The 26188-nt window shown below is 37.9% G+C and overlaps 1 protein-coding gene across 4 annotated transcripts; it reads right to left on the bottom strand.

The window, feature by feature from the left end:
- Positions 1-532: 532 nt before the first annotated feature.
- Positions 533-20749, bottom strand: DCDC1 (doublecortin domain containing 1). Of its 4 annotated transcripts, none has more exons than XM_068194993.1 (5): positions 20603-20749; positions 16689-16890; positions 16130-16168; positions 880-1043; positions 533-807 (listed from the first exon to the last, which is right to left on the bottom strand). In XM_068194993.1, the coding sequence occupies exons 3-5, from the start codon at positions 16146-16148 to the stop codon at positions 640-642; spliced, it is 351 nt and encodes a 116-aa protein (XP_068051094.1). In that variant the 5' UTR covers positions 16149-16168; positions 16689-16890; positions 20603-20749; the 3' UTR covers positions 533-639. The 4 variants fall into 4 exon arrangements, 3 of the variants coding, with proteins under 3 accessions (XP_068051094.1, XP_068051095.1, XP_068051096.1); XM_068194994.1 differs by having other exon boundaries at positions 16130-16165; XM_068194995.1 differs by lacking the exon at positions 20603-20749 and having other exon boundaries at positions 16689-16910.
- Positions 20750-26188: the final 5439 nt, after the last annotated feature.

The following is a 26188-nucleotide window of genomic DNA, read 5'->3' as shown; positions in this document are numbered from 1 at the left end:
CGTCCCGCAGCTCCCATTTCTCTGTGTGGATGTGGCAGCAGGAGGTGCTGTATAAACAGAGGGAGTGACACTGTGCCTGCTCCTCTCCTCCCCCTTCCTTCCTCCCGGCCTGGGGCTGCTCATCCTCAATTCTGGGGCCAGCAGCACTTCGAAATCTCAGCTTCCTCACTGCCTGCTTCATTTCATTTTTGCCTTCAAAACCTTTATGTCTCCTATTTCCATTACGTACTCACCTAGTCCTTAAAAATGTGCACATTCCTAAACATATCAATAAAATTCTGTTGCTGTGCTCAGCAAGATCAGTGTTTTCTCACTTATGCTTCCTAAAATTCAAGTAATAAAAAATTGCTCCCAAACTGTCAGACAGGATAGTGAGCATCTCTTTGCCACTGCTTTTTCAAATTGATAACGCACGTCTGGTCCATTTGTTTGATGGCACACTTATAGAAATTAAAATAATGATGTTTTAAAATATGATACATTTATTTAATTTTTCATGACACTGTGCCAGCTGTACTTGCTTTTATTTATTTATTTATAACACGTTTCAACTGAATCATTATTGAAGTTAGTTCTGTGGGAAGACTTCTGAGACAGCTAAAAGCTGCCTGTGCAGAGCAGCAGTGAGAACTGATGGCTTTAGAGAATTTCCACACAAGCAGCATCCCGGCTCGGCAAAAATGCAACACATGACATCCCACACCCCCAGAGAGACACGATTAACTCCTCTACTGTGGGCTCTGCAATTCCAGGACAAGCATTTCCTTCTCCTAACAGGCACCGCAGCTTCTCCAGCATGTGCCACAGCTGGTTTCACACAACCAGAACATTTGAAAATAAAAACAGACAAGCAGACTTTTAAAGAGTGGGACAACTCACCTGTTTGCAACACTTTGCAGACTTTACTCGTTGGTGCAGGGCCAAGAGAACTCCTTGGACGCAAATCTCTGCTCCTGAGAGGCTGAAACCTTCTCTCTCAAAGACCCAAACAGGTCCGCACAGAGTTGTGATGACATTTTGCAGGCATCTGTCAAGCAGAGGAGCTATGTAAAGAAAAGAGGAAAAAAGGGAATAAAACCCCCACCAAACAACCAAAAGAAAATGCATTCTTTTGACCCAACTGAAATATCCAGCCTCTAACACAGCCTCAGCACCAGAACTAACTCTTAATATCTATTATTTATATCTGACCTGGGTTAAGTCTTGGAAAAGCAACTCCTGCACTTCTAGTGGCCACCATGAAGGATGTATTTATGTGGAGACACCCCCATGAAAGGCTGAGCACACCTGAGTAGCTCTGAAGTGTGCCTAACTAGCTGTCGTGGTGTGCACTGATTGCCTTATCTTCTCATTTATCACAGATGAGTTGGAACCAACCTTGCTGAAATCTCACTTGCTTTGTCCTGATAAAATTGCAAGATCCATGTTGTTTCTGTACACAGTTTGCTGCTGAGGGGCTGACATACACCCACAGTATTGTAAAATTCATAAAAGAGAATCAACGCTCTCAGAAGCTGTTTTAGTATAACCTCCTCTTTGCCACCACCTGAAAACCAACTTGTAGCAAAAAAAACTGCTCAGTGTGGCTGGTTAATAATGAGAAAGATCAAATGAAAAGAGAAATACAACTGATTCATGGCAATGCTCTCAACAAGATCTTTTCCTTGCTGTTAGATTTGAAATCACTGCAGAGGTTGAAAGGATTCTCTCAAAGGGACGTAATGGCAATCTGTGAGATAAATAAGGAATTATTATTTTGGCTTCAGGCATTACTAAGGTGCACGTGCTCTGCACACATTTCTCTGTAAAATACGCAGGCCTTTCTTACACAACAAAATAAAATAACATTAAGCAACATTTCAGGGGAAGGAGCCACCAAAATCTGGTTTTACAACCAATATGAAATAAAATTAAATACATTCGTATAAGGCACACCTGTGAACAATGCAAACAAAAATATATACATAATTCCCCCATCTCGTCAATCTGTGGTCATAAAGATTCACGTTAGCTAAGTCAGTATAAACGGTGGATTTCCTAGGTACATAAAGACTGACAAAGAACTGCAGATTTTGTCAGAGAAAGCACCAGAGGAGGTGAATTACACTTTCTATTTTTTATTAGAATAGGAGATGTGCTCCATTTAGGTAGGGCAAATATTGAGCCTCAATAGATGTTCACTCAGCTGTGAGAGCAGAGTCTGAACCAAGGCCCCAGTTGATGAACTTGCATATGCAAGTTGTTTAATAACTGGAGACATTCGGACTGACAAAGGAGCATCTCTTATGGCTAAATCTATCTTCAAGGATAAAGAAATAGGTAATCATGCAACAGACTGTCTTTTGTCTCTGCTAAAGTCAGTGTATTTTAGGAATTATTTAAGCACATGGTTAAACAAAATTGTGCCTATTTTTTGTGAAAGGCATTGCTTTTTTAAAAATCATGTTAAAGTCCAGGTCTTGTGACTTCCACGATTTTATGGTAAGATTTCATCATCTAGTCAGTAATTGTATGTATTCTCACATCAACATTCCTGAGAGCTTCCATATAGTACACTTGTCTTTTATCTAAAGGGAGACCAGACTTAACAAAATAAGGCTGAGGAGTGACTGAACAAGCTCATACGCATATTAACCTTCTCTAATGATTATCTTATTTAGTATTAAAGAGCAAAACTGCAAGACTTTTTGAAAACATGCCATCAAAGCAAAGACCCCAGACCAGAACACATACAACAGACCATTAAATATTTGCTTTTCAAAACCTGATTTCTCAGGATATGGCCATGCAATTGAACATGAGCAAAAATTATCTCAACTTGTCAATAAGTGAATTAATAGTTTTCCAGACTATTCTAATAATGCACTTCTTATCATGGGAGCCAGACATTAAATTAAGTAGATTAGGAGAGATAATGAATGAGATTTGACCAGGAACACTGGTAGGGGTGAATTTACTTCAGTGATCAGCACCAGAATCAAATCTATGTTTCATGTTATGTGGTATGTGATAAGGAGTGGCTATAGTCTTAGTTCAAACAAAATAAAAGGATGAAAATCTGATCCCAGTGATGTCTTTGGAAGGTTTACAAATAACTGAAGTGAATATGGTTTTTATTCAGTGCTTTTTAACTTAGCTACCATAGGATAAAACTTCACAGGAATTAAGATCAAGACAAGTAGTGCTGATTTCCTGAGTGTAGACTGAAACAGCTGTGGAAAAACGTTTGTATACTGGCATTGAAAGTGACATTTAAAACACCAATTATAATACATACAATAATTTAGCTTTACCACTAATAATTTTAACATTTTAAAAACTTTAATATTTTAACATCAGTACAATGCAGCAGTGTTGATCCGCTTCCTCTGAAGGTGGTGACCTTCGGGACCAGAGAGTTCCAAGATCTGCTGGGCTAGCTTGGAATTTAAAGATTCCAAGTGTTACCTCTTTCAGACACACCTAGCACCCAAACTACTCAGGAACACCAAGTATCAGACCCAATTAATTTTCTATAAGCAATAATCATTTCCATAGACATCAGCTGATTTTATCCATAGTGGTATTTACTTCACTCCACACTCCACCTTATTGTTCCCAGATTTATAGTCTCAATGTGCTTGTATTATTGCTTCTTTCCCCCCCCCATTCTTTTGACCCTCTTTTTAATAATCAAAATATCAATGGTGTTAACTTGTTAAACATTCACTAAAGTACAAAAATGTGTGCTTAGAAAGTTGAAGGAATAAAGGTAGAACACCAGAGCAATCGCTTCAGAAGGGTATACTTTCATTGAAATATCCCATAACTTTGTTTTGTGTGGTGATTCCAGAAGATACTCAAGACATAAACCCCTTGAAATAAAGAAAAAAATCACAGTTGTTCAAAAATTATCCCTAGTTTAGGAACACCTATGTTGCTCTTATTTGGAACCGATGTATGCAAGAATAATTTCCAATAAAGTTAGTTACTTCCAGACTTCCATACATTTTGGTGATTTACCTAAAGAGAAGGTATTAGTCTGAACTATCACCTTTTAAAAACTGAAAGAGTATCAGCAATGACTTCACAAAGTATCTCCCAACTCCACAGGAGAGCTTTGGTAATGTGGTTTAAAAAAAAAAAAAAAAAAAAAGGCAATCTACAAGGCAAGGTGAAAAGAACATACAGGCAAAATATCCCAAAGATTTGCAAATTTATTGTGAAGTGTTGCACAGTCCATTACAGCTGATCAAACATTGCAAACTGAGCTATGAGGCAGGACCAGGAAGGTCAACAACAGCACAAGAAGGTAAATTTAACCCTTGGAGGAAAGTGCATGGGCTGACTTTCAGGAACAACTCATCCTGATGCGTCTTTCAGGAGCTTAGAGAGCAAAGCAAGGGAGTTTGAAGTTATGGAAAACACTTCACATTATAAGCAAAATCCCTTTTCTTTAGAACTTCCATGCAGATTTTAAAATCCTGCATTAGAACCAAACAGATTGTTTTCCTCTTTTAATAAGTAATTTTCCCCATTGCAGCAGTCTCATCTGCTGGAGAGTCAGCAATGCCTAAAAGCAGAGTACCCAAGGAACTTTGCTCCTCAGCTGAGCAGGGCAAATACACCTTTATTTTTTTTTATTCTCCCTCTTATTGATTTTTTTTACTTCAAATCACATGAAAAACATCGAATTTTTAAAAATAATTATTTTATAGTGTAATTTTACACTCCTCTGAAGAAAAGAGATGTGAAATTTTCCCTAAACCAAAACCCAGGGATTTTAAATTGATGGAGAAGATAGCATGATGCCACTGTGGCAAATGGAAGAAAAAAAATCTGGACTTATTTTTTTCCACTTTGTCTTGTCTTTTAACTTGTTGAAAACTTTAAGAGTGTAATGTTGCTCGAATTGAGTGACAGAAAGGATGAAATCCAGCAGGGTATCCACAAAAAGTAAGCAGAATGTTTGTAAAGGAATGGGAAAATCGCCCTCTGGTAATTTGCCATCATCACCAGTGGACTGCAAAAGGCTAAAAAGCAAATTCCCCAAAATTCAGTTTGTTAACTTTCTCCTTACTTAAACCCATCACCTTACTGGAGCACGGACATAATTTTTTATGATATTATTTATTACATTATGCTGAGTTCCTTTCTCCATCAATTTCTCTTAGCAAACAAGGTACCAAATGGCAATTTTTTAATTTTTTTTTTTTTTTTTTTAGCAAATAACAATATATGAACAACCAGAAATAAATCATCTACGTTTATTGCCATTAGGGGAAACAAAGATCTTTCAACTTGACCAAAATATTAGAAATTCTTTTTATACTTTCTAGTGACAAGGCTTTTTTCCTGGAGGTACTTTGGTACTTTCAATATACCCTGTACAAAGTATGTGTGTGTATATATATATATATCACTAAAGGCATAAGATTGAGTTGGTGCTCACAGTGCTTCATGTTTCTAATTTTTAGCAACCATGATTTTGAACAATAGATAGCAACTTCTAATTCTTAGCAGTTCCTTGTCCAGGGCAACTGGCACACACTGCCCAAAACTGTAATTTGCATAGGGAAACAGAATGATGGAGAACATACATTTTCCTCTGTTGCTTAAATTACATCGGGGTGCTTTTACTCAAACAAAAACTAATCTAACAGCTGCTGTGTACTTTTGCTTATATGCTATATGTCAAATCCTATTGTCCCCAAGGTACTTACGAGAGATGCTTTAGCAGTCATTTTCTTAAATACTGATGCCTATCCGAATTTGGATTTTTCCACCATTGAGCAGAATGACAAGTACACGATTGCTGTACTTAAAGCAATCTTTCACAGCTGCTTTGCTTTCCCAGTGATCCCATTAAATTGACGGCATATGCCTGTGGGGTCTGCAGTGTTACAATTCTGCTGAACGAGATGTTGATTGTACACCACAAATTCCTACAACACAACTTGGCTTTTTTTTTGTAGGAACCACTACTCTGGTCATCCTTCTGTTTGTTGTTCTGTTTTTTTGTTTTGTTTTGTTTTTTTTTAACCTGAGCAAAATCGAATTTAAAGGCTTGTCCATGGCTGTGTCCTTTACTGCACACCTGGTTGTGTTAATTGGTTAGGAGTGCAAACTCTAACCCTGGGTGGTTAGTAGGCATGAAAACCTACCAAGTCTCCTCAGTTCCTAAAATGAGCATGAGTCATGTCTTTCCTGGACTGAATGAAGTAGCTGTGCATTAAACATGCTGGCACATCTTCTGCTTGAGCAAGTGGACCGAAATGGTGTGAATTGTTAATGCCTTGCTGCTTTGGTTCACGGCTTGTGATTGATCATTTGTAACTATATCTACTCCTTGTTCCATGAAATCAAGTATGGAGTAATGGGTTCATCAGATTTTTGGGTTAAATTGAGAGTGAAGAGGTACTGTGTGTGGAAATAAGAGTTGCCATGTTCGGGGCTGGCCTTGTAACAGCATGGAATCTAAAGGCGATATTCAAAACCACTTCACTCATCACACGCTTACTGATTCTGAATAGGGTCCATTTGCAGGGGACATTTGGGAGTTTTCCAATGCACTTTATGCCTCTTTCTTCACTTCTACCACCCTGCACATCTTTTTTTTTTTTTTTTTTTTTTAACTAGAACAGCTTATAACAGGTCAGAGTAGAAAATTAATAGATTTAAGTAACTTGCTATGTAAAAGTTAAAACAGGCTTGGACTGAAATGAGTGTCCTGCTAATTAATGATGCTACCTAAATATTGTCAGGCTAAGAGAACTTGGCAAAGTTTTACTCAGTAGGAAGAATTGCAATGTCATATTTTGTAGAAACTCCTTTTTCCAGGCAGAAAAAGAGAGCTACACAGCCTTAATTTTCAGTCCTCAATCCCTTTACGTTCAGGAACTAAACACACTTGCAGACATGACTTTGCAAGCAGCAGTGTGTGGGACCACAGCAAATCCAAGCCAGCAGCAACCAGAAGTGACAACTTGTGATGGCCTGCAGGAGAGTAATCACATGCAGTGTCTCCACAGAACAAGAAAGGTAATGAATGTCAAACTTGCTGCCACACTCACACTGCTCTGTTTGGGCAACAGAAACCTTCCCAGACTCACTGTGCTGCCTCAGCTCCTCTAGGAAAATTCCACCAGCTCAGAATGAAGCACAGCAACGCGTTTCCCCGTTTTAAAACAACCTATGGCAGTGATTTCATTCCATGTGAGTGGTCAGCTCGGAATGAATGAATCCCTCTGCTCACATGAAACTTACATCTAGGCTTTCCATCTGCTCTTGTGCTGAAGTTCAGAGACAAACTGAAATCTGGACTAGTTTAAGACCAAAAGAAAAACAGGGAGTAACAACAGGCTACTTTTGCTCCTCGTTAGGAGCAAAGAGATAAATGGAAGGGAATTAAATGAAAGTGCAGTGGAAAGGGGTGCACTGCATGTATATCTGTGTATATTTATGATGATTATAACTTCATTAAGACAGAGATACAGCAGCTCAGATTCATTTCATCCAACCTGGGCCACGCAGGAGTCTCCATCTCTCTTTGTTCAGTAATTATCTTAATGAATGTTAGCACAGCACAAGCCAACAGCAATCCTCTCCATGCACAAGTTTTGTCATTAAGAGTTTTGGGGAGGTTTCAACCCATGAAATGCTGGAAAAACAGAGGAAGCCATCACAAATGAAGAAGCTGCATCTTTAAACTAATTTTGAAAACATCCCATCTTTTTCTCTCTCTACTCCTTCTGCCTTTATGCAAGCACCTTGCTGAGGTCAAGTTTCTCTATCTCAGTATTAAAACAGGCTCTTTTTTTAACTATTTGGACTTAAAATTACTTTGTTGGCTCAATTATTATTGGGAAGCTTTCCCACGCTTAGCCTTAAGGAGCTGTGCCACAGCTGGAAGATGTTTATCACACCTATAAAGTCTTTTACAAAACAACAAATAGTTTTCCTGGGTATTTCCTTTTTAAAATGCCGACCAACCTCCAGATGCTCATCTCTGTTTTCAAACATTCAGTGCATTTACTGATGCAATTGCAGCAGCCAGTGAGAGGCCAAGACAATTTTCTCAGCCCCAATATGTTCAGAATTCTCAAAAAGAGGTCATCCTGACACCTTACTGCAGCTGACCTGGTGACTTCACAGGCTGACAGAATGGCTGAGCCTGGGAGGGATTCCCACAGGTTTTTCTAGCCCAAATCCCTGCTCCAAGAAGTGCCAAGGCAGAGCACGTTGGCCAGGGTTTTCTGCAGTGTATTTTGAATGTCCCTAAGTATGGGACTCCAAAACATCTTTGGGCAAACTCTTCAGTGTTTGAGCAACTCACAGAAAACATCTTTTTCCTCTTATGCTGAAGTAGACTTCTCCACACTTCAGTTTTTATCCACTGCTTCTTATCCCCTCATTGAATTCCAGTGGAAAAAACCAGAATGCATGTTCTTCACTCCCTGCCACCCCAGCCTGTACCTGTGGATTGGATTGTGGCTACCCAGCTGCAGGCCTTGGCATTTCCTTTCTTGGACTTTGTTTATGCATTCTTTCTACCTACTTATGCATTCTTTCTCCAGCATTTACTCTAATATGCAAAAGTTCCTTAAGACTTACAAGAACAACACACATAGCCTAGTTCAATATATGTTTAACCTAAGTAGAAGCTACTGGAGAAAAATAATCTTCATGACTCTGACCTCATGTATATGAATTTCATTCAGGCAAAAGAATTACTCCTAGTGAACTACAGTTAAAAAAAAAAAAACCAAACTACCTACAAAGGGATATTTTCAGCTTTCAAAACAAACTCCAGGTGCTAGTCTAAAAAATTACTAACAAACACAGGTGGCGTTTTCTGTTCAACCAGATACATGTACTGCCAGGCAGGAGAAAGAGGAAAGCTTGACGTCATGACATTTTTGGTATTTTAATTTACTAAGTCAAGGAAAGGTACACTATAATGGAACTTAGTGCAGTTTCAGTGCCCTGCTGGTTACAACCCATGGTGTCAGCAGCTACATACTTGCCAGATTAATTCAAGCTTTTTAAAATGTGTTTGTTTGTTTTTTTTTATTTTATTTTATTTTTTCCAGAATGTGCCTCTACAGTATAAGGTAATGACACACATTCAGTGTGTCAAACAAATTCAATAGATTCTGCTGTGCTTTCCAATGGAGAACTTTACAGGTGAGCAGGACTGAGTGTGGAGCACTTAGTTTCGTTTAAGCATCAAATTTTAATGAAAAATGTATAATCTTTCTATTATAAAATATAAGATATGTAATAAAGCAGCCTAACAGTAGACAATTACTATAATAATAGAAATATTCTGTATATAATATATAAATTGAAAATGGCATTGAAGAGAGAAACTTTCATCACATGGAGAAGCAAAGAACATAGCAGTAGGTTCTATTTACAACAATACTGACAGTCCAGCTTCTCTTCAGACAATTTGGGGGAATATTTAGCTGAGAATATCATGCTCTTACTAATGACTACTCCCTAAATTCCTTTTAATAACCAAGAACATATTCATTCAATATCTTTGATCTGAAAGTAGCTGCAAACTTTGAAATAGCCAGAAGATGCTCATAATTAAGGCAGCCATCTCTCTTCCTAAAATGTGGCCAGGCAATATTATGGAACTGAAATCTGCTTTGCCTCTCTGAAACTCATTAGGAGCAGAAGAGAAAAAAGCAGGCTGCTTACAAAGACATTCTTGAGGTGCAAAACCTAAAGAATATAAGACTCCTTTTATTGATTTACAAATGCTACATCTACCATATAAATTTCTTCCATGACAGGAGGATTATTTACAGACAACTCTAAAGTCTACAGACCATTAATTTATTTATTTAAAGTCCTGTACTAAAAAACTTTGGTGTCAAAAAGAGAGATATTCATGAATAAGGGAAAAACACTCATGGGGATCTATTTTTCAATGCCTAATTAAGCTCAGAGTACAAGGATACAGGTATTTGCTAAAATTAACCATTAAGAAAAGCTCAGAGAAATAATTTTTAGCCTTCTTCAACAGAGTTGGAATAACACCTTACTTATAGACATATAGAAGGGTGGAAGGTAAGAAAACGCTTTCCTACTAAAGCAGTACCTACAAAAGACACTGAAACCACTGAAAATTGACCAAAACCATACAAATATTAAAATGCTAGAATAACACAGAGCAATAGTTTTAATCACACGCTTAATTTCTGACTATGTGCCATTTTCAGTTCAAATTCAGGGTGCCAACACACACAAATTCTTAAGAAAATAGGATTTGCTTTTCAGTCTAATGTAGTAATGGAATGTAGCAATGTAGTAAATGGAATATCTGTCCTACAGACATTGCTTTACCACTTAGGATAGATTAGAAAAAAAAGCACCTGGATTCACTTTTCAGTCTAAGCCCTCCATGTAGTAAACAGAGCACCTGCTCTACAAGCACTGCTTTACCACTTATGATACTGCCAATTTTTTCTCCACATACCTTGCGTTGGTATCTCACTGGAGAAGCAAGATTCATCCTCAGGGTGCAATTGTCCCAGCGGGGACAGCCACCATACCCAGAGTGACACACACACAATTCCAGAAAGCTCCAGCCCACGCAGAGCAGCACCAGGGCACTTCAGGAGGCTGCAAGCTCTGCTCCTCTTGTCCTTCAGCCCACCCTTTTATCTCCTCCTGCTGATGCACGGCACCTGTGTGCCTCTGCTCCCCTGTGGATGCTCAGCACACCTGGGCACTCCATGGCTCCTCACCTTCAATTGCATTCACCTGTCCTGCACAGCTGCAGCCCATTAGGGATGAGGCTCAGCCCCACGCCCATCAGCACACACTGAGTGCCTACATGCAATCATCTGAAAACTTTAAAAAAAGAAAGATGTTACCAACAAATAAGTAAAACCTAGATCTTTAACAACCTTTAGAAACTAAAAAAAAAAAAAAATTAAAGCCATAGAATAAGCCCTAAACACCTAGAAAGAAAACATTTAGCACTAAGAGAACAAATGCCTTGGCAAAGCAATCTGTACTCTAGGTGAAATGCAGAACTTATAGCTGTCAATCATTAGATTTCCAGCAAGGACTCTAGTCATTTCAAATCTAGCATTCTATATAGGCAAATCTATTGGAAATGCAAGAAATTGCATTCAAGTCTACTCCAGCAATGACTCTAGTCATTTTCAAGTTCAGTACTCTATATGTGCAAATTTATTAGAAATTTAAGAAATTGCATATTCCAAGTCATCTTGGGAGGGAAGGGTGTGAAGGTAGTTGCAGGTCTAGCAAAACGTTTTGTGTCTTTTACCAAATGAAATAATATGATCTAAAAAAAAAATAATTAAAATTTAATTATTTTTTAAAAATTTAATTTTTAAAAAAATTTTAAAAAATTTTAAACCAAAAACTTAAATGCTTGTGCAAAATTAATCTAAATCTCAAATGCTATATACACACATACAGCAGAAAGATCTTCTTTAAAGACTTTATAAGTAAGACATAAAAATCTAATCAAATAAAATCTGATTGTTTAGCCACACAAAAAGTTGACTGTGTTGTGCAAAATTGTTTATGTGTAGTCATTGACCAGGAATAATCATGGAAGAAAACCAATATAATGGAACCATGTCTTAGAACTTTGTGACTTCAGCAAGAGGCTCCCTAGCAGTGGAAGTGTGTGGCCTACAATTGAATTAAACTGGGCTCTGCAGAGAGAGGGGGGCTTGGTTTTCCCTATTATTTTTTTTCTGGCAGTATATTTTGACTAGAGAATGCCTGCTTTGAATTAAATTTCCATGCTAAACTCTAAAAAGGTCACAATTGATTAATTTAACTTCTGATTCCAATTAAGCATCCAAATGATCCTCATTAGTTTATAAGTTTAATTCTAATAGGTTTTAATAAAATTTATTTTTAACTTTGAACTCTGCCAGCAAAGATAGAAACTCACCTTTAGAAAACTTTAGAACAACATCATAATGTTCTGGCCCATTGTACACCATCACAAGCCATTTCTTGTGGCCACAGTAAAATTCTAAGTTATGTTTACTGTTCCTAGTCATGCATTACAGCTAGTGTTCTAGAGAGAATCCTCCCACTGCTGAAATTTTATGCTGAACCAGGTTTTCAGCTTGAACAGCATAAAGTCATATAGCTCAGTCAATTTAAAACTTGCATTTCTTGATAGCATTCTTTTAAATACTATTTTCTTGCTACACTTACTTCAAAATAATTGATTATTGAATATTTGGCTTGCCTCCCTCCAGCTTGTACAGAAATCATAATACTTGAGCATAGATACAATAGCTGTTTTATATTGTGCAATACTATTCAGCCAATGCAAAATTATGAAGGAGATGAATCATCACTGTAGAAGTTGTGTGATTAAAGCAGAAGCTGTCACTGAAGTGATGCTGCTGAAATTACCTGTCATTCTTTGAAAGAAAGTCAAAGAAAGATAGTGTACAAGTTACTTTTTGATGACAGAAATGGCAATACTTTGACCAGGAGAAATTCATTGTTCACGGAGCTGTTGAAAAGAGGAGGCAAGAGGAAAATACTAATGACATTATTCAGCCATCATTCCTGTTCCAGGTCAGGCAGGGGAATATCCTGAGCTGTCTTTTTCAAGGTGCTCATAGACAACCCAGAGAAGAAAAATTCTACAAATCTTGTAAATTTTCAAAGGAATTCATCCCGTTTCAAAAAGCCCACGTTCAGCTGCAATAAAAGACGCTCAGTTGTGAAAAATTAATCTCCTGCCTCAGCAGAATGCACATCCCACAACTGGCACTGCACACCAAACTTAGCAGAGATGCTGCCTGTCCAAAGAGATCCAGTTTAAAATAAGACCAACAGAATACACCATCAATAACATTTTTGGAGTTATTTTCTTTTTTTTTCATTTTTTTTTCAATTTTAACTGTAGTTTCACTATCTTCAATGCTGCTCTAACACAATCATGGGACTCTTGAAGGTGCTGAACCTCACCCAAGCTAAAGTTCCACATATTCCTCTCCATTTGCCCATTTCTGCACATATTTGCCATATTTAAGCCCAAATGCTGTGTTTCTTACCCAGCTTTAACTCAGAATCCCCCTCTTAGCAAGAGAGAATAGAAGATAGGAAAGCATGCAAATATATTACAATTTCTTACAATGGGGTCAAGGTCCTCCAACAGTTGCCGTTTCCAATCCTTAACAACAAAAGGTTTCTTACTTTTCTATACAGTTGCCCATCTGAAAATGACTATCTAAAATAGATTTGGGAGAATCAGGTTCAAGTTTAAACTGAACATTATTTCAGACATTTTCTGGACTTTGGTGAGACAGAGAAAAAAATGTTTCATACACTTATTTTCAAATATAAATCTAATGAGAAAAAAATACATCTTGTCTATATATCCAACTATGTATCTTGTCCATATATGACTATATATCTTGTCTCTTCTTTCAAATTTTGTAAACATACTTAACATTCAGTTTTAATTGTATAAGGCTAGGCATTTTCAGCATGAAAATTCCTTCAGTTAATTCCGAATCTGACTCTTTGCTATAGATCTGATTGCTGTGTGGTGGGTGTGGAGTTGAAAAAGCAGAGATGGGAGGAAGGCTGTGGAGGTTGTACAGCCTGGTAAATCTGCTTTTTTGATAATTGAAACAGAAAAATTGTTCAGTGTGTCTTTTCCCCCATTCCTTCAGTGATACAGATCTGGAAGTGAAGTGAGAAAGTCATCCCTTTTTTCAGAGTTTCAGAACACAGAGAATCAAACATCCTTCAGTCTGAATAGAAATATTTACTGGCAGCAGAGAAACAAACACACTTTTCACACAGTAGCAACAATCTGCTGAGCATTTGCTTATTTAACATTGAAAACTCCTATGTTTTAATAGTTTCTTTTAAATCATGCTAAGTCGATGACACTGCCAAGGGAAGGAATAAAGTCTCAAAAAACAAATAATATTTGTATTTAAGGGGAAAGAAAATGCTCTGCCTCTGATACATTGGTGATTTGACTGCATCTTAAGTGGTGTTGTTCCAGATTAGGGCAGAGTGCTAGGAAATTATCAATATATGCACCATATGCACCATATGCTGCCCTTATTCTCCCACTTTTCATTAGACGTCTACTTCAAGACAGGATGTTGGACTATGTGAAAGTCCAGTCTGTTACAGTATTGTGATTTTTATGGTAATTTGGCTTTTCTTTTAATTTACCGGCAAGAAATAATTTTTCTTTCTAAATCACTTGACTGGATGAAATGCCGTTTTGAAGATTTAAAAAAAAATTCTTTTTTATACTTACTTTTGCATTAATGCCTGTGACACCAATTTGCAGTTTGTTTTAAATATGCTGACTTTTCGTTGTGGTTTAACCCCAGCCAACAACCCAGCCCCGGGCAGCTGCTCACTGGAACCCCAGCAGAGGAACAGGAGAGAAAATGGAAAGGGTTGAAACCAGAAGGTTCATGGGGTGAGATAAGGACAGCTTAACAGGGAAAGCAAAAGCCACACGCACAGAAGGAAAGGAAAAAATGGAATTAATTCCCTGCTTCCCAAGGGCAGGCAGGAGTTCAGCCTGCTCCAGGAGAGCAGGGCTCCATCACGGGTAACAGTGGCTTGGGAAGATGAGCACCATCACCCCAAATGTTCCCTTTTTCACCCTTCTTCCTTCTTGTCCTGACTTTATACACTGACCATGACATCACACGGTCTGGAATGTCCCTTTGCTCAGCTGGGGTCACCTGTCCTGGCTGTGTCCCCTCCCGCCCTCCCAGGCACCCCCAGCTCCCTCACCAGTGGGGTTCACAAAAAGCAGAGAAGGCCTTGGCTCTGAGCAGCCCTGCTCAGCCCCAAAAAAACATCTCTGTGTGATCAGCCCTGTGTTCAGCACGAATGCAAACACAGCCCCACGCCAGCCACTGCGCAGAAAATTAACTCTACCCCAGCCCAAAGCAGCACGCCATGATTTGCATATAACACACAGCTGTCCCTTTGCCCCCAGTTCTCCTTCCTCTCACAAAGCAGAACACACATGCCGCAATTCTCCCAGCAGCTTTTGTCTTGCAGACTCATTTGTTTCTTTCCACTCCCTTGCAGGCTCTTTTCTTGTGCTGCGTGCAGTAGATCAGTCTCCAGAAACTATTCCAGATTAAAATTGATGACTTCAGCTGGTTTATTTTTGATAGATCATCATCACTGAATGATGGAGCAGAATCCTTGCACTGGCCAGGGAGCTGCAGAAGTCCTACCATGCCAGGGCACAAGTGGTGGAGACTTATTTTAGCAACAGTGCCCTGATTTGGAACACACTCCAAACCGGTCTCAGTCACTGTTGGACATCCACAGCTCCCTGCCCAGCCACCCTTTACAGGCAGCCCACACATCTCTGAGGAGTCATGGGTATCACTTTCATAATGTTCTAGGTCAAGGCATCTCAGTGGAAAAAAAGAAAGAAAAAAGATTGACTAGTAGTTTTTTCTGGGATGCTCAGAAGTTACTGCTGAACTTTTCTTGCTCCAGTGTTTGGTCTGTGTGTTTGATTATCCTCATCATATTGAAGGAATTGTGAATGTTCTAGTTAGACAAGAGGTTGTAAGAACATTTCCTGCTGAAGAGCTATTATTCACATTTGAATGCAATAGCTTGACATTTATTAGCACCAGTATTGATTGCAATACAATCAATTTTATATTTCAAAATATGGGATGATCTCTATCAAAGGCAACATCAGAAAACTGACAGAGAAATGATTTTCCATTAACTGTGCCAAAGGTAGTTATATAGCTCTCCTGGGTATTATTTTAGTGGGTGAAAACTATAGTGAATAAATAGCACAGTTCAGATGGAAGGGATCTACAATGATTTTATTGTCCTACAATCTTAAAAAAAAAAAAACCCAAACCTGGATTACATAATTCAGGGGGACTGAACGCTAACATTCCAGGCATTCAAAATCCTTTATCTGTAGTGCAAATTGTTGCAAAGGATTCCATGTTGTTAACCACTCTAGGTTTGAAAAGCACTTAAAGCTTTTTTTTTAAAACTTGTCTCAAACATATCACAGAATAATAATAGACATGAGGTAGCATAAAGCATATGTGCCATACTTGTTTTGGGACAAATACAGAGGCCCTTCTAGACTTACCTGGAAACAAAGACACCATGTAAATTCTTCTAAAACCTACTGGAGTGCTTAGAAAGTGTTAAAATGATCTATATAGGAAATAAGATTCTTGTATATAGAACTCCAGAATATGGTTATAGTGTCGTGTCTTTTAAGACAAGCATTTTAACTACTGAATATTTATAATATCCAACCGAAGCAAAATTGACTATATTTGAATACACATATAACTCTCACCTCAGGTAATCTTAGAAATTATCTTCCTTGGCTATAAATGCTCAGATTATATGCTATTAATTAGCACACAGAGAAGTAGGAGAAGGAATAGGCAAAGAAAGGCAGGTTAAATAGCAAGGGGATTTCAGAAAAGAGGGAGCAGGGAAATGAAATTTCCCTTATATAACCTGAACATACACGTAATCCCTGCTTTATTGAATTCCAAGGCTTTATAATTTAAGGGATTTTTCTTCTTGCTTTTCTTAAATCATAACCTATAACTATACAAAAGCAATGCAAGTGCAGTAACAATGAATGTACTTTCGAGATCATTGATTCAAACATGCTAAAAAACAAAGGATACCCTTTCAATTTGATTTTATGAAGCAGTACTCTCACAGTTTCCATGCCCTGTACAGTTCTTAAACACTAAAATTCTAACAGAGGTGCTCTCAGTAATTTTCTACACGCGGATGACAATGACAGGTTTGGTTTTTCTTTTGCTTGACACCACTGTGAAGAATCATTCACTGTCCGAGATGCTTTCTTCACCAATGACAGATGGTCTGAAAGGGGGGAAAAAAAAAAAAGGCGAATATTTGGCTTCAAAACTGAAAACAGACACATCATGCTCCCCTTTCTCTACTACCTCAAAAATACCCACTGGCCTGTCTCCACTTAGATGCTGGTATTTTCTGAAATAGTACCACCAGCTTCCTCCTAACCGTGACATAAGCTGTAGCAAGCTGTCTGCAGTGATAGCCTGCATAAATCATCGCTCCTGAAGGGAACAGATGTTCAGGGTATGAAAGAGTAATACCACAATTTAGTCATAATTAAAATTCACCTTAGCACGCCTCTATCAGTGAGCAGAGAGGAACATTTCACTTCTCACCTACAAAAATGAAATGCCTCTCATTTCTTCTGCTTCAGAAAAATTAAGTCTGAACCTTTTGGACATTGTTTGGGTTCCATGTCTGACACCGCATCGTATAAATGACATTTTTATTTCACTTCAACTCTTAGTTTTCTTCCTTCCCCAAACACTAGGAAATGACCTCTAAATGGTGTACTCCCACTGCACAAAATGCACTTACAAGTAAACCTTCAAAGGAGATTGTTGCACAGTGCATGCAGAAATATAATCAGTATCCAGCTACAGAAGAAACCTGTGCCAATAAACACAATCATTGGACTGATAACAATACACTCTGAGTTGGATATATTTAAAAACTTAGGGGCTGAAGGCCTTTAAAAATTATTCTTTAACCTATGATCACTAAAATCAGTGGGAGTTAGAGGATTAATTCAGCAAAAATTTGATCCTTAGCCTTGTAACTGCCATTAATGTTAATGGAATGTGTCTACACACATAATTTTGAAATTGTAAGCCCCATACTGCTATTATTACAGTTGGATTACATTAGATGCATGACAGTTCTTTTGAAAAATTGGTTTCAATTCACAGGTTTTTATATCATGAGGCTACATTATTATAAAATATAAAGAATGTGTTGATTATGTTACTAAATGTTTCTAAATCCACTAAAGTAAAAATGGCTGAGGCTTTCGTAGCACTTCAAAATTCTAAGACAAAAAAATTAATCTTCTAATCAGCATTGGTACTGGCAACCAATTTGAAAAAATAAAAAAACAACCCTGTCATTAAACCATGGTTTAGTTTCCCAATTAAATCTTTAGTGACTGTTCATGGAGTAGATCCTTGGTGAATGTAAATTAGGTAATTTTACTGAAGTCAGTACAGCTGAATTTAACTTACCAGGACTGAGAATATGAATTGATAAATTATTAATCCAGTAAGGGTTTTGTAACAAAACTTATCGCTCAACAGGAAAGGGAATTTCAAATTTGCACTTGAACAGTTGTGGTTTGTTTTGTTCCGTGGGGATGTATCCACAGCAGGTCAAGCAAAAACTGCAATTTTTAGGTGAGGGACCCAAAGCTTCCACTTCATGTACTTTGATTCATATCAGAGAGCAGTTTCAAAGCATGCAAACTGATATCATTTGGATGAAATTAAAGCAATGGATGTGATCCAAAGCCCCTCCATGATTCCATAGTGCAGGCTGGAGATAGCTCAGGGTATTGTCTTTTAAAACGTGTAGAGTTTGGGCATTAAGATCCTCTGTACTAACAACCGCTTCCTTCCACACATCTGTTTTCCAGTTGTTTACAGCTTGGTAACATAGATGTTGATCCATTTTTCTGCTCTCTTCTCCAGAGCCCTTCCAGTTCCTTGTAGAACTTAGGAATTTTGCCTTATCTCTCCACTTTTTAAACAGCACAAATGTGCTCTTGCAGTTATCAGGAAGTTGTTCTATGGTTGCTGGGAAATTTGGCATGAGCATTTGGTATGGACTTGTTAAAATCTTCTGCTCAAATCCTAGACATTGCCATTGCCACCCATTCCAGCATCAAATGACTTTGCTGACACTGGCTGCGCTGGGGAGTCTCAAGCTCACACAGTACAGGTAAAACTGCCAGGTAGGACACAGACAGGTGATGATCATCCATTTACCTGCCACAGAACAATTCCAATTATTTTTGTTAGCCACAGCTACATGGAACAATGCTAGATCAGGAAATGCAGAAGTGACATTAACATTTCCATGTATTTGGAACAGTCCTTATTATTAAAGAATTGGGAAAAGTCTGTTATTATTGATTTATTGTTCATTGAGAAAGCATGCAAGTTTTAGTAAATAAATTTTAGAAGTGGGACTCCTGAAAAATTGTAGGGGTTTGAAATAATCTGCTCTCTACAAGGATATGGATGACAACATGGATAGGAACCACTTATTCATGCATTAAAGTTCCTTTTACTTCATGAACAACAAATTTTTGAGTACATTTTTCTTATGGCCATTGTTTCTGTGAATAACCCTTGTTTGTGTGGAAAGATAAACTTGTTTGACCGTGTAAGACACCCTGTCCACTCAGCTTATAGGATGGCTTGACTGACTCCTGGTCCTGCCATGAATGCAGGTTTCAAGCCACATGAGACTGCAGCAACGGGGCTGATGAATTTCAGAATTCATGATGTATTTCATCCATGATGTATTTCGTGATGTATTTCAGAATTCACATGAACAACAACACATCTTGACTCACACCTTCCTTTGACTTGTCTATGAATCCCACTTCTGACCATAAGAAAATAGTGGTCTTGCAATAATGAGGGGCTTGCAAGACCAGTTTACATAATGGTTGAAAAATACGCCTACTACCATTGGAAAATAGATCTCAAAATCTCAGCAGCAGTGAGTAAAAAGATGGACTGACTGTCATTTGTAAGTTTTTGAATCAGCATGTTTTCAGACAAGTTTCAGGAAGTGCCTAAGCCTGGGAAGAGGGGGCTCTGATTTGCATTCCCAAATCGAGTCTAAGTCTGTACCATGATCTAGTTTGGTGGGGTGTTCATGTATTTTGTTTTTGGGTTAATATTAAGTGTTTTTTGCCATGTAAGCAAGCATTACAAGTTTGTTTGTCACACAAGAGCAAAAGGATGCTCTCAGTTTAGGTGTGCCACACTAAGCAAGGGTGGATTGGTTTCCTCCTGAGCAGCGTGGTACTTGGAAAAGAAGTGGCAGCTGATTCAGATCATAATGAAAAATGACATAAGGTGAAAGAGATCGTTTGGCATTGAATGATAAGAGCCAGTAGATGTCTAAAGGCAAATTTAGGGAGATTACAGCTGCCTAAACCAAAGAATGTGCTAAAGAAAAATTTTGTCCATCCTTTAAGGTCACACTCACAGTATCCCTCAAGGCTGAGAATTGTTCTGAAGGTCAAGCTTGTTTGTATTCCATAGGATAAGCCTGCTAGCATGATTCAAGCACAACAGGAATAAATCCTCCAGGAATCTGCACGGCCAAAAATGTGAAGCATGACTTTTGTTCCCAGCCTTGAATGAACAAGATGTCCAAGAGTTTGATATGGGGAAGAAGTTTATTCATGGTAATGAATAAACTTCTGCCACTTCAGAGTGGCACAGAGATAAAATCAGGTACCTGAGTATCTTTGTCTTCCCTTATTTTCAAAAAGAAATTACTCTTGCCATCTGAAATTGTCTGTACATTGACACTTCAGTGCATCATGGTCCTGTCTGGTTTGATAATTCAGCAGCTGCCAGTTTTTTGGGGCTCACAAACCAGGAGCCTCCAAAGCAAAACTCCTTCAAGGATATACACCAAATGCAGAGACAAGCAGTGATAGCACTTGCCACAAAGGAAATCAGCATTTAAATTTAAAAATTACCTGAAGAGTCATGGCAAAGTCCCACTTATAGAGAGGCCAAGTGTTTCTATTTCCTGGGTAGAGGGGGGTCAGATTCTAGAACCTTGTCACTCTGACAGAGTCAGCTCCATCTTTCACAGTTCCTAGGACAGTGCACACAGTCACCAGCTCGCAGGGTGCTCTGATATCTCTCTCCTGTTGCTATTGTTCTGTACAGCAATGACAAATTATCAGGGGAAGAGAGAAAGAGAGAGAAAGGAAGGGAAAGGAAAGGAGAAAGAAAAAAAGAAAAAAGGGAGGGAGGGGAAAGGAAAAGGAAGAAAGGAAGAAAGGAAGAAAGGAAGGAAGGAAGGAAGGAAGGAAGGAAGGAAGGAAGGAAGGAAGGAAGGAAGGAAGGAAGGAAGGAAGGAAGGAAGGAAGGAAGGAAGGAAGGAAGGAAGGAAGGAAGGAAGGAAGGAAGGAAGGAAGGAAGGAAGGAAGGAAGGAAGGAAGGAAGGAAGGAAGGAAGGAAGGAAGGAAGGAAGGAAGGAAGGAAGGAAGGAAGGAAGGAAGGAAGGAAGGAAGGAAGGAAGGAAGGAAGGAAGGAAAGAAAGAAAGAAAGAAAGAAAGAAAGAAAGAAAGAAAGAAAGAAAGAAAGAAAGAAAGAAAGAAAGAAAGAAAGAAAGAAAGAAAGAAAGAAAGGAAAGAAAAGAAAGAAAGAGAGAGAAAGAAAGAAAGAAAGAAAGAAAGAATTGCATTTCCTGTTACATTGAATTGATTTCAAAATATGATCTTCCTTCTCTCTTGACACCTCTACCCTTTCCTTCACAATTCCTTTATGCTGTTGTTGCTTAAACAAGATTTAAAGACTTGCAAGAAACTTTCTTCAACAACAAAAAGCTACAAATGAATAGGCTTAAAGGGAATAGCAAAAGGCACAACAAATACATTCATATTGTGTACTATATATTACATTATGCCTATTTTATCAGACACATCTTGCTTTAACTTCTTTCCTCACCTTCACAGAAATAAATACCAACCACTGCCAGGAGCAAACTTCAAAACTTCATGAGTCCAAAACTTACTGCCTGGAAAAATACATTTTCATCTAGGAACAAGAGGACATTTTTCTCAGTTCCCACTTTTGAGAATTTTGAAAAATTGAGCAACACATTTCAAAGGGTACAGAACAGTAACAGAGACATGAATCTGAAATATAACTTATGTAGTAATAAAAGTGTTATAATAAATATTAAACTCCCTGATACATTTAGGAAATAGGAAGAACGGCACAAATTTCCTTAAATAAAGTTTAAACAAAATTAAAATGAAATAAAATTCAATTTAAAAATAAAATTTAAACTCTAGTGGGAAGGACAGATAATGTTCCATTCAATTATGCTCTCTGTTCAAATTCCAGATGCCTCTCTATTTGGGAAACATATTATGCCCAGGTCACATTCCTGTGTTTAACTAAGTTTACAGTCACTCCCTTTTCTTTAAATACTTGAGAGCTTTTTGTTTCTGCATGTTCTGAAGTGTCATCATTTATTGCCACGGGCACAATGGCTATATTTAACTAATAATGACAGCGGTTGTCATTAGGTTTTAAACTCACTAACACTAGGCTGACATATTATTTGAAGTATGCCTTTATACTAAATTTGATTAAAATTACAAACATCCCATCTTCTCTGCCAATCAACAAGCTTCATCCCCTCGCCCTGACCTTTTCTATGAACTCTTAAGGAAAATAGGTCATGGCAAACGAGTCCACTTAAAATAAAGAAGGTCCCCAGATTGTGAAAGTACTTCTGTATTGTGTTCACAAAACACAAATAAAAATATAGTTTCATCGATGAATGATCAATGTTTTTCATTATTTTTTGTGTGATAGAAATCTGAAATGTAGAATTTACAAAAACCATGCTATAATTCCTTCCCAAAAAATGAAGTTACTTTGGGAAATAATTGAAAATATGCAAATGACTACCAATTAAAACTGCTAATATGGCTAATCAATACCAAAAACTATTGGAATTCCAGAAGCAAAGAAAATTGTTTGAAGAAATAAAATATTTAGTATTGGAAGAGTTAAAAAGAAGTAATTAATATTTGTTCATGCAATTTCATATGAATCTTTACCTTATTTGCACTCAAGTAAACATAAAATTATCCAGGGATTAAACAGGTGTAAATGCCAAACAGAAAAAACAAGACAAGCCCTGAAGACACTGCAGCAAAAATGCAGAATGATAGAAAGCTAGAGACTGGGTGAAATGCTAAAACTGCCAGGCTTTTTGGCTGCCAGCCCCAAGCTCAGTTGATGGGTTGATGGTTTACAATGCAAGCAATTTTCTCTCACTTGGCAGAGAGAATTAGCAGAATACCTCTCAGTTACCCCTTCTCTCCATTTATCTGCACCATTCCTCTCCATTTTCCCCTTGAACTTATGAGCTCTGGATCTAGACTGATAATGCCTGGAAGACTCTTTGTCTTGCTCAGGATTTGAATGAATTTCTCCATTTGGCATGGCTGGTAATAATTTTGGGTGGAGGGTGTTTTTATATCAGGCATCAGAGATGTAATAGTTATTTTATTTTTAATATTATTAAAATATTTGTTATTAATTATTAAACTGTTTATTATTTTAAACAGATTCTTACTGCAATCTCCAGATTAGTGGGGTCTCAGTGCTTTACATTTCTTGAATTAAATTTCATTTAAACACTCTGGCTGAGTGCAAACAAAGGGATTAGACAAAGGCTCTCAGGCCAAGATCTTCATCTGTTTCCATGTGAAAGGTGCGGAAAAACATTCCTATAACTACTGGTTCTTTGTATTCATAAGGTTGTATCAAAAATTTGTCTTCTGGGATACTGCTGGGGAGGTGTTAGCACAAGTCCAAGCCCTAGGTAAATAGAGCTGTACTTTTAACATTTAATTTAAATTGGTTTGGCTGTGCCTTATTGTTTCCATGTTCTTTTATTCAACATACAATTTTAAGCCATATTTGAAAAGTATATTTCCAGTCTAGAAAATAGCATTATTCTTCTTCTTTTTATTATTAATACAGAATTTTATTACAGACCTCTTTATCATGACTATATTCCTACAGATGTGGATATCATGAAAAGGTCACCATGAAAAGACACCCTGTCAAATCCAGACATCTTACATCCTGAGCCTAGTGTAGAAATTTGTGAAGGAATTTAAGTTCTCTCCCTTTAAATTCAGGTGGATTATGGGAAGGGCATCAGAGCCTGCATTCCCTCAAAACTTTCCCAAAAAAGTACTGACACCTAACTAATGAAGGCATCTTACTCTTTGCTGCTCCAAACCAAAGTACAATATAAACCAGTGCTTTTTAAGAGGGTAAAAGGGTAAGAAATAAGGCATTTGTTTATCTATAGATGTATATATATGGAATGTAGTAGACACTATCATTTTATACAATCAGTTGAAAAAGTGGAAGCTCCATATAAAGGGTTTAGTCATTTCTGTTTAGCAGCACATTGGAATGGGTGTTGGCTGGTTATCTGAATAATTCCATTTGTATAATTAATCTTACACTCATGTAATTTTTAAATCACAGCTTTTCAATCACAAAAAAGTTCTCAAGGTATTATTGAAAAAAAATACTTCATCTGGTGATGTTTATTACCCTGACCAACTTGCCTTATATGCTTGTGTGTGCAAATTCATTATCACTTTTGGCTATCAATTTACATCTAGTTAAGTTTTCATGTTTCCTTCTTTAAGGCTAATTCTTGCTCCCAGAAATCAAACCATCATGGTAGAAAATGTCCTTACCCCATTAACAGCACTGAGCTAAAGCACATCACAAAGGTCTCTCCTATTTCATTAACGAACTGCCAATGCTAATGGACAGGACAGTAAAGCCAAAGACCAGGAAGGAAAGTTAAAATCTGAAAATACACGTTTGTGGTGGTCATTGCGCCATCAACAAGGCCTCATACATTTCATCTGGAAGAAAAATGTATCAAAATCTGCTGTGGGAGCTCTTGAGGGAGCACTGCTGAGCCTGCCAGAGTTCAAGAGTTTGACAATGCTCCCAGACACAGGGTGGGACACTTGGGTGTCCTGTGCAGGGCCAGGAGCTGGACTCCACCCTCCTGATGGGTGCCCTCCAACTCAGCATATTCTGAGCGAGATTTGGTAATTCTGTGATTCTGTGTGATTGTGTGTGATTCTGTGTGATCACACAGTCTGTGACTTGGTAATTCTGTGATTCTGTGTGATTCTGTATGGTCACACAGTCTGTGACTTGGTAATTCTGTGATTCTGTGTGATTCTGTATGGTCACACAGTCTGTGACTTGGTAATTCTGTGATTCTGTGTGATTCTGTGTAATTCTGTGATTCTATGTGATTCTGTGATTCTCTATGATTCTCTGTGATTGTGTGTGATTGTATGATCACACACTGTGACTGTGGGATTTGGTGTGATTCTGTGATTCTCTATGATTCTCTGTGATTGTGTGTGATTGTGTGATCACACCCTGTGACTGTGGGATTTGGTGTGATTCTGTGATTCTATGTGATTGTGTGTGATTCTGTGATTCTGTGTGATCACACAGTCTGTGACTTGGTAATTCTGTGATTCTGTGTGATTCTGTATGGTCACACAGTCTGTGACTTGGTAATTCTGTGATTCTGTGTGATTGTGTGTAATTCTGTGATTCCATGTGATTCTGTGATTCTCTATGATTCTCTGTGATTGTGTGTGATTGTGTGATCACACCCTGTGACTGTGGGATTTGGTGTGATTCTGTGATTCTGTGTGATTTTGTGTGATCACACCCTGTGATTTGGTAATTCTGTGATTCTGTGTGATTGTGTGATCACACAGTCTGTGATTTGGTAATTCTGTAATTCTGTGTGATTCTGTATGGTCACACAGTCTGTGACTTGGTAATTCTGTGATTCTGTGTGATCACACAGTCTCTGACTTGGTAATTCTGTGATTCTGTGTGATTGTGTGTGATTGTGTGATCACACCCTGTGACTGTGGGATTTGGTGTGATTCTGTGATTCTGTGTGATTGTGTGTAATTCTGTGATTCTATGTGATTCTGTGATTCTCTATGATTCTCTGTGATTGTGTGTGACTGTGACTGTGGGATTTGGTGTGATTCTGTGTGATTCTGTGTGATTCTGTGTGATCACACAGTCTGTGATTTGGTAATTCTGTGATTCTGTGTGATTCTGTGATTCTTTGTGATGGTGTGATTGTGTGATCACACCCTGTGACTGTGGGATTTGCTGTGATTCTGTCGTTCTGTGACTTGGTAATTCTGTGATTCTGCAATTCTGTGATTCACCGACACATGTGCCTTTGATTCTTATGCCGAAGGAAGGAGTAGAGTTTGCCAAGGGAAAAGTCTAAAGAAGAAAAGACAGAGCATGTTAGAGTGGCATATCTATTGCCACTAGATTCCTGCATTAAAAAAAAAAAAACAAAAAACCCTAAAGAACTCAATGCCACTGAGCAGCTAAAAGGGAGACTTCAGTATTGAGATAGCTCATAAATTGGCATCTTCCAAAAATTCAAAAGACTTCAAAAAAGGTCCTCACAACAGAAAAAGGCTGTAAGAGTCTGTAAT

The sequence above is a fragment of the Anomalospiza imberbis genome, chromosome 6 (assembly GCF_031753505.1).
Source record: "Anomalospiza imberbis isolate Cuckoo-Finch-1a 21T00152 chromosome 6, ASM3175350v1, whole genome shotgun sequence".
NCBI classification, from domain to species: Eukaryota; Metazoa; Chordata; class Aves; order Passeriformes; family Viduidae; genus Anomalospiza; species Anomalospiza imberbis.
This window is presented reverse-complemented; position numbering and strand designations above follow the sequence as displayed.

Bases quoted from the DNA above. Each gene is read 5' to 3' on its own strand.
- DCDC1 (XM_068194993.1), bottom strand. The intron at 808-879 runs GTGAGTTGTCCC...GTGTGAAACCAG, and splicing joins CTGCAAAGTGTTGCAAACAG to CTGTGGCACATGCTGGAGAA.